At 38.4% G+C, this 14,934-nt stretch overlaps 1 protein-coding gene across 1 annotated transcript; it reads right to left on the reverse strand.

The window, feature by feature from the left end:
* Positions 1–4,893: 4,893 nt before the first annotated feature.
* LOC139742203 (uncharacterized) lies at positions 4,894–13,369 on the reverse strand. The gene is made up of 9 exons (XM_071652780.1): positions 12,568–13,369; positions 11,510–11,635; positions 10,580–10,737; positions 10,021–10,170; positions 9,193–9,289; positions 8,453–8,543; positions 7,892–7,990; positions 6,436–6,539; positions 4,894–6,135 (listed from the first exon to the last, which is right to left on the reverse strand). Exons 1-9 carry the CDS (start codon positions 13,246–13,248, stop codon positions 5,158–5,160), a joined length of 2,484 nt encoding a protein of 827 aa, XP_071508881.1. The 5' UTR covers positions 13,249–13,369; the 3' UTR covers positions 4,894–5,157.
* Between the last annotated feature and the right edge of the window lie 1,565 nt (positions 13,370–14,934).

The following is a 14,934-nucleotide window of genomic DNA, read 5'->3' on the forward strand; positions in this document are numbered from 1 at the left end:
AAAAAAAGAGAGAGAAAGGATGAAACTAATCAAAAGACGATGTGGCCCAGTACATGTACAATTCATTGTCAATGGAAATAAAAAATAATTGACAGTGTAACATCCATCGTAATGAAGGGAAAAAAAGCTGAAAGCTGATATTACAATTTGTAGTTGGGAAAAAAAAATCTACATAACTTTATATTTCTTTACTTTATTTTGGATCTGATTTTTATGAATCCTCCACCATTTTATTCGTCTAGTTTACTGATTTTTCAAGGAATACTAGCGAACATGATGTTGAGGTGTGCATTGACATCATACTCGATACGTCATATACCATTCACAGCCGGCGCCACGTTTTCAAAAGTGTGTGTGTGGGGGGGGGGGGGGGGGGGGGGGAGGGGGCACTTCCGGGTTTCATGAGCTACAAAGCAAAAAAAAAGCAAAAAAAAAAAAAGAGAAAATTCCAGTTCCGGGTTTCTTCAGCTAACAAGCAAAAAAATAAAAAATAAAAAATAAATATATAAATAAATAAATAAAAAGAGGTCTTCAGCGCAAAAACAAAGCCTTACCGTGCTCACACTTCAAGGTTTCTAGCTATTTCTTTCTAGTGCCACTTACGAACTTCCAGGGTAAAAAAAAGGGGGACCCAAAGTATGGTGACACCTTCAATATGAATTTCTTTCTATGGTGCAAAAAAAAAAGTGTGTGTGTGTGGGGGGGGGGGGGGGGGGGCTAACCCAAAACTAAAATGTACACAGTTATCTAAAAGTCTTTCTCTCTCTCTCTCTCCTTTTCCCTCTCATAAAGTCATCAAACAAATGACATCCTTGAAATTTCATTGATTGATTTCAATTTATTTGGCTATCTCTGATTACGAGTTACAGTTGTAGTTCCTTTCAATCCAAAAAACAACTATACACACCTGATGCACAACGAAACTGTTGGTATGACAGCTTTGCACTCTTGGTTACAAAAGGTGAATTACAGTAGTTGAAATACATACATGATCTTAACTTATACAGTGTACATTCACCAGCAGAAAAATACATAATCATGGACACATATCTATTATACTCATCATCTGATTTATAACTTTGAGAACTCAATGATGAAAACCATCTCCTGATAAACTGTATATTAATCTTGACATGTCTATGTATGTTTTTCTGCTATGTGAAGACAAAATACAGTAAGTCTGGACACTTCAAGGACGTTGAAACAATAGATTTGTATGAAGAACTAGTAACTCATAGCCAACAAATGATACAGCTGTAGGTGAGATTGCATTTTATATAGCAAAGTGGTACTAGTAATTTGTTCAAGAATGACCTGAAAGGGAATATTCTACTACCACTGAAAAATCTGGAGTCAATTTTGTTAATCACAAATCAAGATATTTGACAACACTCTGGAATCCAATGAATACACATAGACAACCTACAGTATCACTACTTCTCTATAACACAAACTCCATATCCATTTCTTCCACATGCCAGGGTAGATTCCTTAAGAGCAGTGTCTCTACATTATGTCAGAAGATTTGATCAATTTTTGTTTCTTTTTCATTCCGTTCATGTCAGTAGTATGTACAACATTTGACCTGCAGCCTGGTACATACATGTACATTTTTGAGATAACATTTGTGTCCACTGACATTTTATGTCAATGGTAAGTCACACTGCAAAGAAAGGCTTATTTTATCATGGTAGAGTCCCATTAATAGACTGTGATCCTAAAACTATGCTTCATATATTTCTCATTTACAAAATGTAATGTTAAATATCAGAACACTGGCTATTACACAGAATAAAAAGCAAGTTACATTCTTATTGCAGGTCAAACTTCAAGGTGTCACAAACACTATTTGTTTAGAATGCGAGAATACAATGCTGCCATACATCCAACATGATACTTTATCCATGAATACAATGCATTCAAGACATTTCAGCGTACGAAGAGCCTTTACTATAAAAGTTCACATATCTATGCAGGTTACACAGCATACACCATAGAAACACATACATTGCACAACTGATTCGTCACTACTGACAATATGATGCAAGGAATGTAAATGATGGTACTAAGCATCACAAAAAGATGAACCAGCCTCTTTAGATCCACTACAGAATGACCATACACAAAACATAGGAATATCATTTTTCAGCCTTCTATGATAACATTACACTGAATACAATGGGCTTTCTACTATTTGACATAAATACAGAACTTACAGACTTTCCAATTGTTCACACTTTGTCTTTTTTCCCTATTTCCTACAAGAAATTGAAATCTGTGCAGAAAGAATGGAGTAATTTCATACTACAACACGATTAACATTCCAGAGTATGGTTTGTTAGTACATGAAATCAATTTTACAGCACAATATTATGTAATCTGGCATGGAATGCATAACAGGCTCAGTCAGTGGTTGGCCTATCAAACACAGCAATGAATGTACAGTATTTATTGTGGATTATTTCCCAACACAGCTTGCAAATTCAGAACATGAAGGAATTGTACTGTACCTAGTCTGGAAGAACAAGGAATTGTTTGTTGATAAAGTGAGGTAAGTGTTACACCCTGGAATACAGAAAAAGACCCTGACAAATTATCAAATATTGGAAAACCAACACAATACAGCTGGTGTGAGTCACATACGGGGCAATGCTATCAATAAAGCGTAAATGGACTGTCCATTTCATATATTGTATGTCGTCATCATATGTGACTATCAAACAGAGATTTCCTGCCCATTATGAAAAGGAAACAATTCCATTAATGTAAATGTATTATCTTATGGTCCTCAAGTATGCTGACTATGTCCGGGATGAGGAAATGACTGTGGTATACCTGCCTCACATATACTCAAAAGAAATGTGTCATGTTAGGCTCTAAGCACCACAAACATTGTAAGGCTTTCTCTAAGTCTTTACAATCAAACAAAATCTGTGTTGCTAAATGTACTTTCACATCAATGTATATCCCTTAAATGCAAAATACCATGAGTATAAGACTGCATCAAAGTTTACCATATGTAAAGCAGTAAATACACTCAATGTATGGACAGTCCTCCACAGCTACAGAAAATGTGCAACTGATTTGCAGTGAATTCATAATGCTATGAAGACCTAACACATGCCACACAAACAACTGTAAACACAGCGCACAGCATGTTCCATTTCTGTGTTTGGAAAAAAACTGTGTGATTTCAATACTCAATTCAATTGTATTGATTTGTTTGTAGGTGCCTGTTGTGTTGTACATCGGAAAATGGTATCCACAGAAATTATATATTAGTCTGCAGAAGGCCTATTTCTACTAATTCATTATAGAGGATTCTAGTTTAATGATTTTCCATTAAAATATAAAGTTAGTACAATGCACCAAAACTCCTTCATAATAGATTGATATAAGCAACATCATTTTCTCAGTGACTACTGCTAGTATGCAATGAAAATTAAATGGGTTTAGCCAACATTCTTGTAATGAATATAAACTACACACTACATTAAAAAAAACCTGGCAAGGATATCTATATTATTACTCACTATTCTTTAATAACTATGTGCCTTATGCCAGTGATAATGATTGTCGCACTTGTCGTGCACAATACCCAGTGACAGATCTTTAGAGCGTAACAATCTTATAAAAGTCCAATGATTGGTTGGAAGCCTTGACACTTTCATTTCATCGACTACAAAATATACATGTTACCCAGAGCCACTGATTTGCATAAATGCCTTTTGTTCATAATCACTCATCACACAAAAATTTGTCCGAATAGCAATGTATCACTCACACATTCTGTGTTTTGGCAGAGGTTTTCCAAATCTTGACACGTGAAATGGGAATGAAAAATAGTGAACAGACCTCCAAACATGCACGATGGTCAATATTTTCCTCTGCTTCTTGCATGGCAGAGGCATCTATAAAGTGTCATTCAGCCTGAGACAGGTGACATCAATATTGTTTAACAATATGGAAATGGAAATGAAATGCCCAACTCTCTACGATAAGAAATTATTGAATACCTTAAAACAAATACAGCAGAAATACTGCTTAAAATCCATCTCATTAGTATTTTATGGGCTAAGAATTAATCTAATGATTAACCATTAATAAACCATAATTGAAAATTAGATATTTTGAAAAATCTGATAATGTTCCCTTGTAGACTATGTCCAGGGCGATGAGCATGCGAAATTTTGTCGCATACAGGGGCCAAGATCTGGGGGAGGGGCCGAATCAGTCCCCTTCTCCCTATTTTAGGGTGCATGATTCCACCCCCAATCCCTGGACTAGGACTGAACCTTTTTGGTGGCTGACAAAAAAAAAGTGCAGCATGGATTTTTATCAACCAATTCTGCCCCCTCTTTACCAAATCCTGGACCCACCCCTGATGCAAACTACACGTATATACATGTAAGTACTTTCACTTCCCACAAGAAAGAGGGCATGCAAAGATGCTGAGGCATCTGATGATGATGGCTGCTCAACTGCACGGATGACCTTACAGGATAGCTGCTCCACCGCAGACTCGACGCAAGACTCGACTCCAATGTTCACCTCAGAGGATGGCAGCTCAACTACACCATCGACCTAAGCAGATAACTGCCGTAGTGCAACACTGACATCTGAGAAAGGCATCTCAGGTATTAGGAACGCAAAGTTGTTTCTTCTTTTTGCACATTGTTTCTGTGATCTTAGACAGGGATATTTCACCTATTACCTATGCTAATTTGATATGTGTAGTTTATTGCTGAGAATCATATGCTGAATTTTAATGTTGGTTCTTCAGACCTGGACTCTAGTAATGTGCTGTGAAACATGTTAGAAGCACGAAAGTACTACTATGATAAGGCTTGGTATATCTCAGCGCAGCAAGAAGATACATCAGATGGTCTAAGCGAGAAAGTGCATTAGTGAAAACGGTCTTCTCTGATGCCATCATAAATACTGGTGACCTATTTATACCAGGTGAGCTTCTCTGTCTTTTTGAAAAGAAAACATGAACACAATTTTTCTTTCCTCACTCTGCAAATTGCATTGGTCAAATGAAAAATCATTTGGTTTAATACCTGGCTGTTTGTTCAGATTTCTTCATACTGGCCTACAATTTTTTTTTTCCCCCAAGGGATCAACACTTCTGTCCAGATTTGTTGCCTTTCCAGATCAGTCACCATCAGCGGAGCTCAAATCAGAGGCACCCATCTTCATAAGGTCATATGCCGTTCGACCCAAGCTGGATGAAGATTCTATCTTACTCAGCTTCAAGCTCCCGTATCCACTGTTGAGGGATTCCCTGCTTCCTGCACTGCTGGACTGACCGCCCCCCTGGCCCTTGAGGAGTTCCTTCCCACCGCTTCCCCTACGCAGGACTTTGTGGATGAACTTTGACACTGGGCTGGAGCCAGAGCGGTTTGCAGTCATGTGGGGAGAAGGGGGAAGGTTACAGGTGGTCATAGCCGGATGCTTCCCACTCAGCTCCTTTCTGATCTGACTGGAGGCTGTCCCTACGGCACTCTTCAAGTCTTTAGATGACGGGGACAGCGCATCTGCCTTAATCTGTCTCTCCCGGTCGTAGTGCGTGTAAGGACTGCTAAGAATGTTCATTCGTGGTGTGAAGCCATCTGGAATATCCACCTCTTTCTTGAGTTGACCGGGCAATGGGCTGTGCTGCCGATTTGTCTCCTGCTTTTGTTCAAAGAGATCCTTGACATGTACACGTTGTGCAACGGCCACATGATTGTCGCCGTCCCCATCGATATCGATGTCAATGTTGATCAACTTCGCCTCTTTCATGGCTTCCTTGTCAGAAGGGTCGGCCAGGTTCATCCTGATGGTGCCTTGCTCAAACTTCGAGCGTCTCCTTGGACTCTCCTTCTGGCCAGCGTTTCCTGGATGGGAGCCAAGATTCCTTGCGGTGGTATCCTGTTCCACTGACCTGCCAGAGATGCTGGACAGGTTGAGGTCCAGCTGAAGTGGCTCCATCTCATCGCGTGCTCTCATCATCTGTAGGATGGTAGTCTCATCAGTCGCTGTACCATTGTACCTCTCTCGCAGGTACTGGTTCCTATTCTTGATTAGCCTCGGGTCATCATCAGGTGGAAGTGGTGTAGACGTGCAAACAGGTGGTGTTGACTGCATCTCCTGATGGTGAGAAAAGTCATGGAAATAACTGAAATTACTGGATTATTTACCAACAGATTTATATAGAAATACCAAATATCAGTTAAAGAATTATAAGCAAACCAGATTTGAGGCAGACTGCTGGGGTTGTATGCTTCAGTTAACCAAGAGTCTTAGGAAACAGGGGTCAGGCATTGCTGCAATCAGTTTAAGAACATCATGAAAATCTAAAAGCTACGCCTGTACCCTTTGTTATCAGAAAGACAAACACACAGTGACATACACACATAACACAAACAGAAATTCTTTTATACTACTTACAGCAACAAACTGTGCAATCTCCATGTCAGTTTCAGGTATTGGAGATTTGGGGCCACGTCTCCTAGTAGTGCGGGTAGGACTGACATCCACATCTATTTTAGGAGCTGCAAAAGAAGGATCACGACACCAGGGGTTAACATCTGAAGGGAGTAGTCTTATCATCAATACCAAACTTGTAGTCTCACAGTGCTTTAGCCAGTATCCTCCCCCCCCCCCCCAAAGAAAGAAAGAAATGTAAATCTTTATGCAAAGTGTTATATAAAAAGACATGGTAAAAGACAGTACTGGTAGATATGCATGTTGTCGTATCTGACACATACATGTGGCTAATACAGAGATATTAAAGAACATGTGCATAAAAAGCTCAGCAATATTCCCTTTCAGCATGTGACCCAAAACAAATCTCTGGGCTTAACTCAGACACCTCTCAATTAGCATAAGCTTGATCAGTGCAACTTCAGATGACATAATATACCTAGTCCTTACAGTCCTTATAAGGACTACATACAACAGTAAACATGATGTTACTACAAACTTCACTTCCTCACGTCTCCATGCAAACTTTCAAACATCACATGATATACTTGATTGCTGTTTCTCAGTCCTAAACCCTAAAAGGGCCGGGCTTTTTTGGCTATGCTCAGACCGGGGGTGGGGGGATGGATTCCGCCCCCCCCCCCCCCCCCCCCCCCCCCCGAGATCTCGGCCATCGGTGGTGTGATCGTGATGAAATTTTGCATGCGTGAGACCCACGTCATAATCTACAAGATTGTGTCATAAAATTTGTTTAAGCAATCAATTTCTAATTTTGATTAATTAATTATGCAAATTAAGCTCAAGGTCATATTTTAGCCTAATTAAAAGCATTGAGAGTCTAATTTTTGATCTGTAAATCTGTTTTAGCATATTCAACAATTGTACATCACAAAAACTTCCATACTCATTTAATTTCTTATGTATTTTATTGTTTTCAGAATTTCTTATGTATTTCTGTTTTTCAACTTTTGTTTTTTCTTTGTTTTTTCATTGGAAATTGTCACTGACCACTTTTCTACCATTATTAGTACAAAATTAATCAATGAAAGCGATTAATTGTAAAAATAATCAGGCTTTTATGACTTTAATGACAGAGCACTGTTTTCCATAGGAAATGTACACAAAATCACAAAATTGTGCCCGTTTTGGGGCAACATTCCGTTACAAAAATGGGTGTGGCTTCTCGAAAGTATGCGCGGACGTTGCAAATTTGGTCTCAAAAGTTGCGCGAGACGTGAACAAACAAAGTCAAGAAACCTCGTGACGAGGCCTTCTCGCGTTACAGAATTATAGCGCGAAACGTCGAGGGGGGGCGGATTCCGCCCTCCGCCCCCCACCCCCGGCCCTTATAGGGTTAAGAAAATCATTAATTCCTTCTTTTATTTTCTTTTCTTTTAATTACACTGAGCGGAATACTCACCATCCTTACAGCTCTTTCCCCCAGTAGATGAGCTGGAGGACACATGGCGAGCTCTCATCTTTGATGTGTGGTCACTGCTTTGGGATGACTTCCTTGGAGCTGGACAGGAAATACAAACAGGAAATATACTTAATGGGACTAAGCAGTCTCCGAGGTAGTGTGTTCAGTGGTAACATGTCCCTGACTGACACATACTATACAGCATGATACTTGCTACAGAGTTTGCTGATATTGGTGCACCACAGTTTCAAATTTCACGAGTATAGCACCATAAGTGCATTCAACCTCGCTAAAGTCGTAACTGCTATTAGACACACATCTTTGACATGTTAGCATCTCTCAATCAAATACACACTGCATGAATAACAGTGAAACATGACCTACTTCGTAAAATAAAGACTTATAAAATGGTTATTGTATCTTACTCATTTGTTAAGTGCCAGACTACCAGTATGGTGAATTTCATTACTTGATGAAATTGTAGTGATAAGAGCACCTATAAATATTTTGGCAATGTTGCATACAATACTACACAGATTGTAAATGTTAGCCATCACTTACCTGGTTTGACATGGAGTACCACAATACTGGCAGACAAGACCAGGTTGATAATCTGCATGTGCTCTAATCCTGACACATCAGCCCCATTCACCTTGAAGATATCACCAGAAGACAAATATCAAAAGAAGACTGAATTTTCCTTGACAAAATGCAAAAATTATGATAAAACATCTTTCCTACTTGCCATTGAATATTATACAAGTTGTATGCAGTGCAGTGTACGAAAGATGTGATCTATGTGAAGAAAATAGTCTTAGAATTCAGAATTTTGTTCACTTTTCTTTATCTCAGTTCTCCTTTTTTTTTTTAAAGAGTATATGAAATTAAAGAGTGAGGGAGAGAGAGCTCAAGAAAAAAAATATTTTCATAAACATCATTCCATCTTTTATACCAAAGTATACACACACTCAAATATTTCAACCACTCGCATACAATCCTCATGCTGTGAATTATCTTCATGTGTCCATTAGTTTTACTGTCATGAGAATTTCTGTAACTAACATGAACCAGATTCATTCTCAGAAAACAAAGTGCAGTACACAGTAGCAAAATGTGCTAGAGTGCATTTTCTAGATAGATTTTCTCACAAGTGGTCTTCCTGGCAAAATTATTGGCATGACTGCGACTGAATTCATAGCATAGTTACAAGCAACAGGAAATATTACTTTTCAAATCTTTATCAATATTTTCTTGTTTCATCTCATTCTAGAGAATGAAAGATGGCATGTAAGAAGACTCACTCTTGTAATCAGCTCCCCTTTCTTCAAGCCAGCTCTGTCTGCTGGTGACGATGGATCAACACTGGCCACTGACACATCTATATTCTGATCCATGCCACTGAATTAAACACAATGAATGAAAACTAAATATCAGCACAGTTTAACAATTAAACAAAACAATTTCAGTTAGGTTTTGAAGTTCTCTGATATGAGAATTTAGAATGGCATGTGCCAATATAATTTCATTCAAGAATTTGCTGTATAATTGCTCTTCCAATAGTAAAAAATATTTTAAGCACTGTATTGTGACTCAGAGACAGACACAAATACACAAAAATAGTACTTATATCCAACTTCTTTGCAAATCATCACATCAAATGTGATTAATTTGAAACTGCTAGATAGATGACCTTCTGGGAATCTCAAGATTTGAACTTTTTAAAATTTCAAACCATGCACACACATCATTTAATCAGACAGGACAAAACCCTCTATGCATCTTGCATATCCACAGTTCTAAATGTATAAAAATATGCATACAGATAAAGAATAATTTCATGAATTCAGATAACCTGGAATTTACAGCATTGGTTGGGTTTTAAACTTTGGGGTTTCCATACAAACTGATAACAACCCTATATCACATCTTATCTATAGTTGCAAATTTTATGAAGCCTACAACCATTTGATCTTTACAGGGTAAACTGATTCTAGGGTTGAAAGGGGGAGCTGGACAAATCCTCATTGGTCAAAGGGTCCAACTTATATGAGGCATAAAAAGGTTAAGCTCTAGAACCTTCATTCATGAAGACTTCTACCAATATTTGAATAGTAGGAGAGGGATCTTACCCTCTGATACTGAATCCCAGCCATCCATCCTCCTCGGCTAGAATGGTCACTTTCCGACCCTTGGCCGTCTTGGTTTCCTCCTGACTAAGCTCTTGACTGCTGCCGAGCCACTGCTGGCTCCCCAGGTTGGTCCCAGACACTAACGATGGTCTGTATGGTGAAAGAAGAAACAATCATCTGTCTATTAAAGAGAGAAACACACTCATTTAAAAAAAACCAAAACAAAACAAAACAAAAAACAGGGAGAGAGATTAGCTCTCAAACACAACCTTGTAAACTTAAAAGGAAGATGTTGTCTTTACAAAAAATCTAATCATTTCATCCAAGGGTGATATGTGCAAGAGAAATCAAATGACTTATCTCATCCTATTTTGGAATGAAAAGATATATTCATTTTTTTTTTTTTTAAATAAACATCAGTGCATATCTGAAACTTATCACCTTGAAGCAAATCATCTCATCAGAGAGTCTATTCTGTACACTGGAGGAAGAGAGGAGATTATTACAGGGTGCCACTTCAGTATTACTGTTAGTATCACAAATAAAGGCTTGTTCTGACCTTGGTGTATTGTTGACAGAGCCAGGCATTTGGCCAAGAGGTGCCAGGTACACATGGATTCTCGGAGCAGACTTGATTGCCACAACTGCTTGCGAGTGGGTGATGTTCTTGAATACTATGTTGTTTACTTTCAGGATTCTCTCTCCGACTTTCATCCCCTGCAAGTGTAGGAATGGATTAGACATTAGAAGTGAGGCTTGCACCATAGTAACATACAACAGTGGGCTGACTCATTACAAGGGAGACATCACGCAAAAAGCAAATTAAGTATAAACTCAGAGAAAGGAGTATTCTACAAAACATGGAAACACATCTTCTACAGTTCATGTGACAGCGAAGACTCCTCTGAGGGGATTTTAACTTGCACAATGAAAACTTCTTTTTTTTTTGCACCACAACAAAAACATAAAATATATTCAGCATATATTCTGCAAAAGAATGATTTGTGTTTAATACTAAAATGCCCTAGATTCAATGTTCAAACTGAATCATTCAGTGTGATTGTGTTAACAAGTCCAAACAGGATTCTCTTGTAACATATTGTTGGATATGGCAAGTTGTCTGCACAAGGCCAATTCAAAAACATTTTAATTTGATCTCACAAAGCTCTGGACCTCTTTTCCATATGTTCAACACAACCATAAAGTACCAACATTTACTCAAAGTAGCAAATCATTCCTAGCTCAATATGCTTGTGAACAGGAAGTTTTGATTTCACTACCTTGATAAGCATGGATTTTTTTCTTCTTCTTCATTTTTTAAAACCAAATTTGCAAAGACACACGCACACACACCAAATAATCAAAATGTTAAAAATAAAGAGATAAATAGATGTACATAACAGATCAAAATAAAGCTAACTGAAAGAATGTAATTTAGCTGAGGCATAATTACGGTGTGAAACATATTTTACACAGTCTATAACATTACCTTTCTTTCTGCCTGACCACCTGGATCCACTTCGGAAACAAATATACCAGTATTGAGGTCCACACCACCACGGATACAGAACCCAAAGGACTGACCTTCCCTCCTTTCCAGTGTAACTCTCCGTACCTGTCAAAAGGAAACAAGCAACAATGATTAAACAAGTACATGAATAGATAAATGTGTGATTGAGTGAGGGAAATGAAAAGGAGAGTAGCTATTTTTTTTTTCTGTTCAATTGAGGCGAATACTGCTACAGGTAGATAACCACAGATAGAGTTAATTAAATGTCTGGTGGATATTTACAATCACTGTATGCAGTCATAGTTCTCTCATCATTATGTCTGTCTTTTTAAAACTATCCTGATACAGTGTACCATTTTACTGAAAAAAAAAAATTATTCATGTACTTACACAGTACACATACTTTGAATGACAAAGAATGCTTATGATCATTATGAATATTTGAACTACTTTTGCTTTGAATTGCTTCGATATTTCAGTTTTTTAAAAAGAACCATCAAAAACACTTTTTGATTATCACACAGAATATTTACTAGTTTGTTCTATTCCTAACCAAAAATTTTATGCACAGTACGAACAAAATATCATATGGCATGTGCCAGTGCTTTCATATTTTTCTTTAGTAAATGTGGGCTTCTATGTTACATAACAGATGATTACCAAGCATGATATGATAGCTCAGTGGGGGTAAATAGAAAGTTTAGAAGTGACAGGCTCAACAAGCTCGGTTATGTTCTCCTTCAAATGCCTACAAACAAAGATAATGTACTATCCATTGTACTATAACTAGGATGTGAATGAAACAAGAATGTACACTATGCATTTCAAAGGATTGTGACACATGGATAATCTGTAAAGTTTGGCTCATTTTCTTCTATGAACTCTAAACCATTCAGCACCCTTCAAGGAAATGACAACACAGAAAAAACTACAACCTGTATGACATTAATTACGCTGAATACCATTACTGATTAGTTCTAAAAGAAATTTTTATCAAACAGAATGTTAAATTTTAGAAGAGTGACAAAGCCCCTAACCTTGAGTGGTTTCGGTGTTGCATTCTGCTTGAGCTCCCCTAGCCTTACTCTAGGTGTAGAGTCACTGCTAGTGTGGCTGATGTTCAGTGCGGTAGGCTGTTGCTCTGAACGCACCACAGGCACAGGATCTGGAGTATTCCGTCCACATGGGACTTCTTCTGTTGCATGGTATGTCTTGCTGCGCTTGTGGTCCTTTGCGAAGCGAACAACCTCGACGGATTGCTGACTGTGGTTTCGCTGTAGGTTGGTCTGGTGCCCCTTGAAAGTCTGCATGGTGTGTTCCCGGGCCTCTGCAATATTATGCAGCTGCTCTACGGGCAGGAAGACACGAGCTGACGACTTTCGCTCTCTCCCTTTGTTTGGACTTGGCTTCTTCACCGGGCTATCCAGCTTATACTTATCAACGAGCTTCGGTCGAACGAGAGTGCTGTAATATTCAAACTGGAGTCGTGACAGGTTGTCGAAGTCCACACGGAGGTCAGCCGGGATCATGGGGAAGATGAGGGTCATCATGTGCACATTCTCAGGAGTGTCCAGGAATTTCTGCAGTGCTGTGCAGAGTCCCAGCACCGACTGTGTCTCACGGAACCGCTTTATACAGATTTTCAGGGTTGTGCACTCCGGGTCTGTCAAGTGTTTATGGGCGGCATTGCGCAGCTTGTATCCAGCTGAATTGGCCATGGTTTTCACAACTTTTGAGTCAGTGCTCGTAACAAATAAATACAATATGTAAGATGAGGTGTCATGTACTGTAAACCGATTTCCTTGTTCAGCATTGCATGTGGTGACATCTTTGGTTCTTCAACTGCTGTTTGAATAAACACACAGAAAAAAACATATGCTGAAAACAAATATTGAAAACAAATATTGTAACTCCTGACATTGTTAATTAATGTCACTTCCCACACTTTACCCACTAGAACCCACTTTCATCAGACGAAATAATGCCTTAAACATACTTGTAGTAACAAAGGAGCCATTGTATGAAGGTCTATAATTCCTGTCTGAAGAAACATGAGGGCATGGTAAGGCCAAGTAAAAAAAGAAACCAGTTTCTCGTCCTCGCGTGCATCGATTTTGGCCGCCGCATCGATTTTTTTACTATTTACTATTTTCAAAATGGCGCTGAAAATACCAAGAAATTCATAATTCTCGTCCCAGCCCGCTCCCCGCCCGCATCGATTTTCAGTTGCCGCATCAACTTTTTTGATATTTACTATTTTTTAGGCCGCCGAAAAAAAATCGACAATTCACCTACCAATCGTGATGTCTCATTTCTAATTATGCCTTGCTATACCAGAGTGATATTTCATTTCATAAATTGGATATAGAAAATAGAAAAGCCCTCTCTCGTTACCTTTCTCAGAATTACCGGACGAGAAACACATAGCTTATAGGGCCTATTACTTTCATTTTGACAATCTTCGAAAAAATAGTAAGATATCAAATAGTAAGGACCTCCCTCATCGCCTTGCTCAAAAAACCCGGACGAGAAACTACTATCTTTTTTTACTTGGCCTAATACTAAAAAGACTGATTTATATCAAAATTAATAATAATAATAAAAATGATAATAGTAATAACAATAATAATATCATAATATAAGTAACAATAATGATGATAATAAATATAGAGATAAAAAGCTGCATGGCTTCAGTTGTCAACAGATAAATAAGGCAAAACTTGATTCATTCTCGCTGATAGTAGAGTCAGAATTAATAATTTAGACCAGCTGGGTATTTTTTTTTTTTTAAGTAAAATGCTATTGAACTCTAGTCTCTCTACATTCTAGAAATTCGAGGCACATTCATTTCTATTGAAATGAGGGGACTAATACACAGGCATTTAATCTTTAGAATGTTAGAATTATTTTGATGACATAAATCTAACTGTTAGAGCTTGACCGAAAGATTGGCCTGCAATTCCGGCTGCATGTCTCTGGTAGTACGTCGTTGGGGATATGGATATGTTCCATGGAGACTGCGTGTTGCTTCATGGAATTGGAGATCTGCCAATAACGTTGTTGTCGCTGTTTTGGTTTTAATGGCGTGTATCACTCAGTAACGTTATGTAGCATTCAATCAACAATTAGAACATAGAACTACGTTCTCACTGCACTCACTGACACTGGCACTGCCTACCAGAATTGCAGAAAATAGCATCTTTCTGGGACTTTGCATCTAGACTAAGGTACAAGAAAGACCGAAAGATATACACATTCTTTAACAAAGTAAAATCCGCTGCCCAAAATCCATGCGTCTATTGTGTAACTACGTTTTACACGAGTATCGCCTGCCTGTAGTAGAGTTAGGTTGGTCCACCCAGACCAGACCCAGGTGCGGCGCCGGCCGAGCTCTGGGAAGTTGG

This window comes from Diadema antillarum, unplaced genomic scaffold (genome assembly GCF_040938485.1).
Source record: "Diadema antillarum isolate AM-2024a unplaced genomic scaffold, OU_Dant_1.0 seq00000985_RagTag, whole genome shotgun sequence".
NCBI classification, from domain to species: domain Eukaryota; kingdom Metazoa; phylum Echinodermata; class Echinoidea; order Diadematoida; family Diadematidae; genus Diadema; species Diadema antillarum.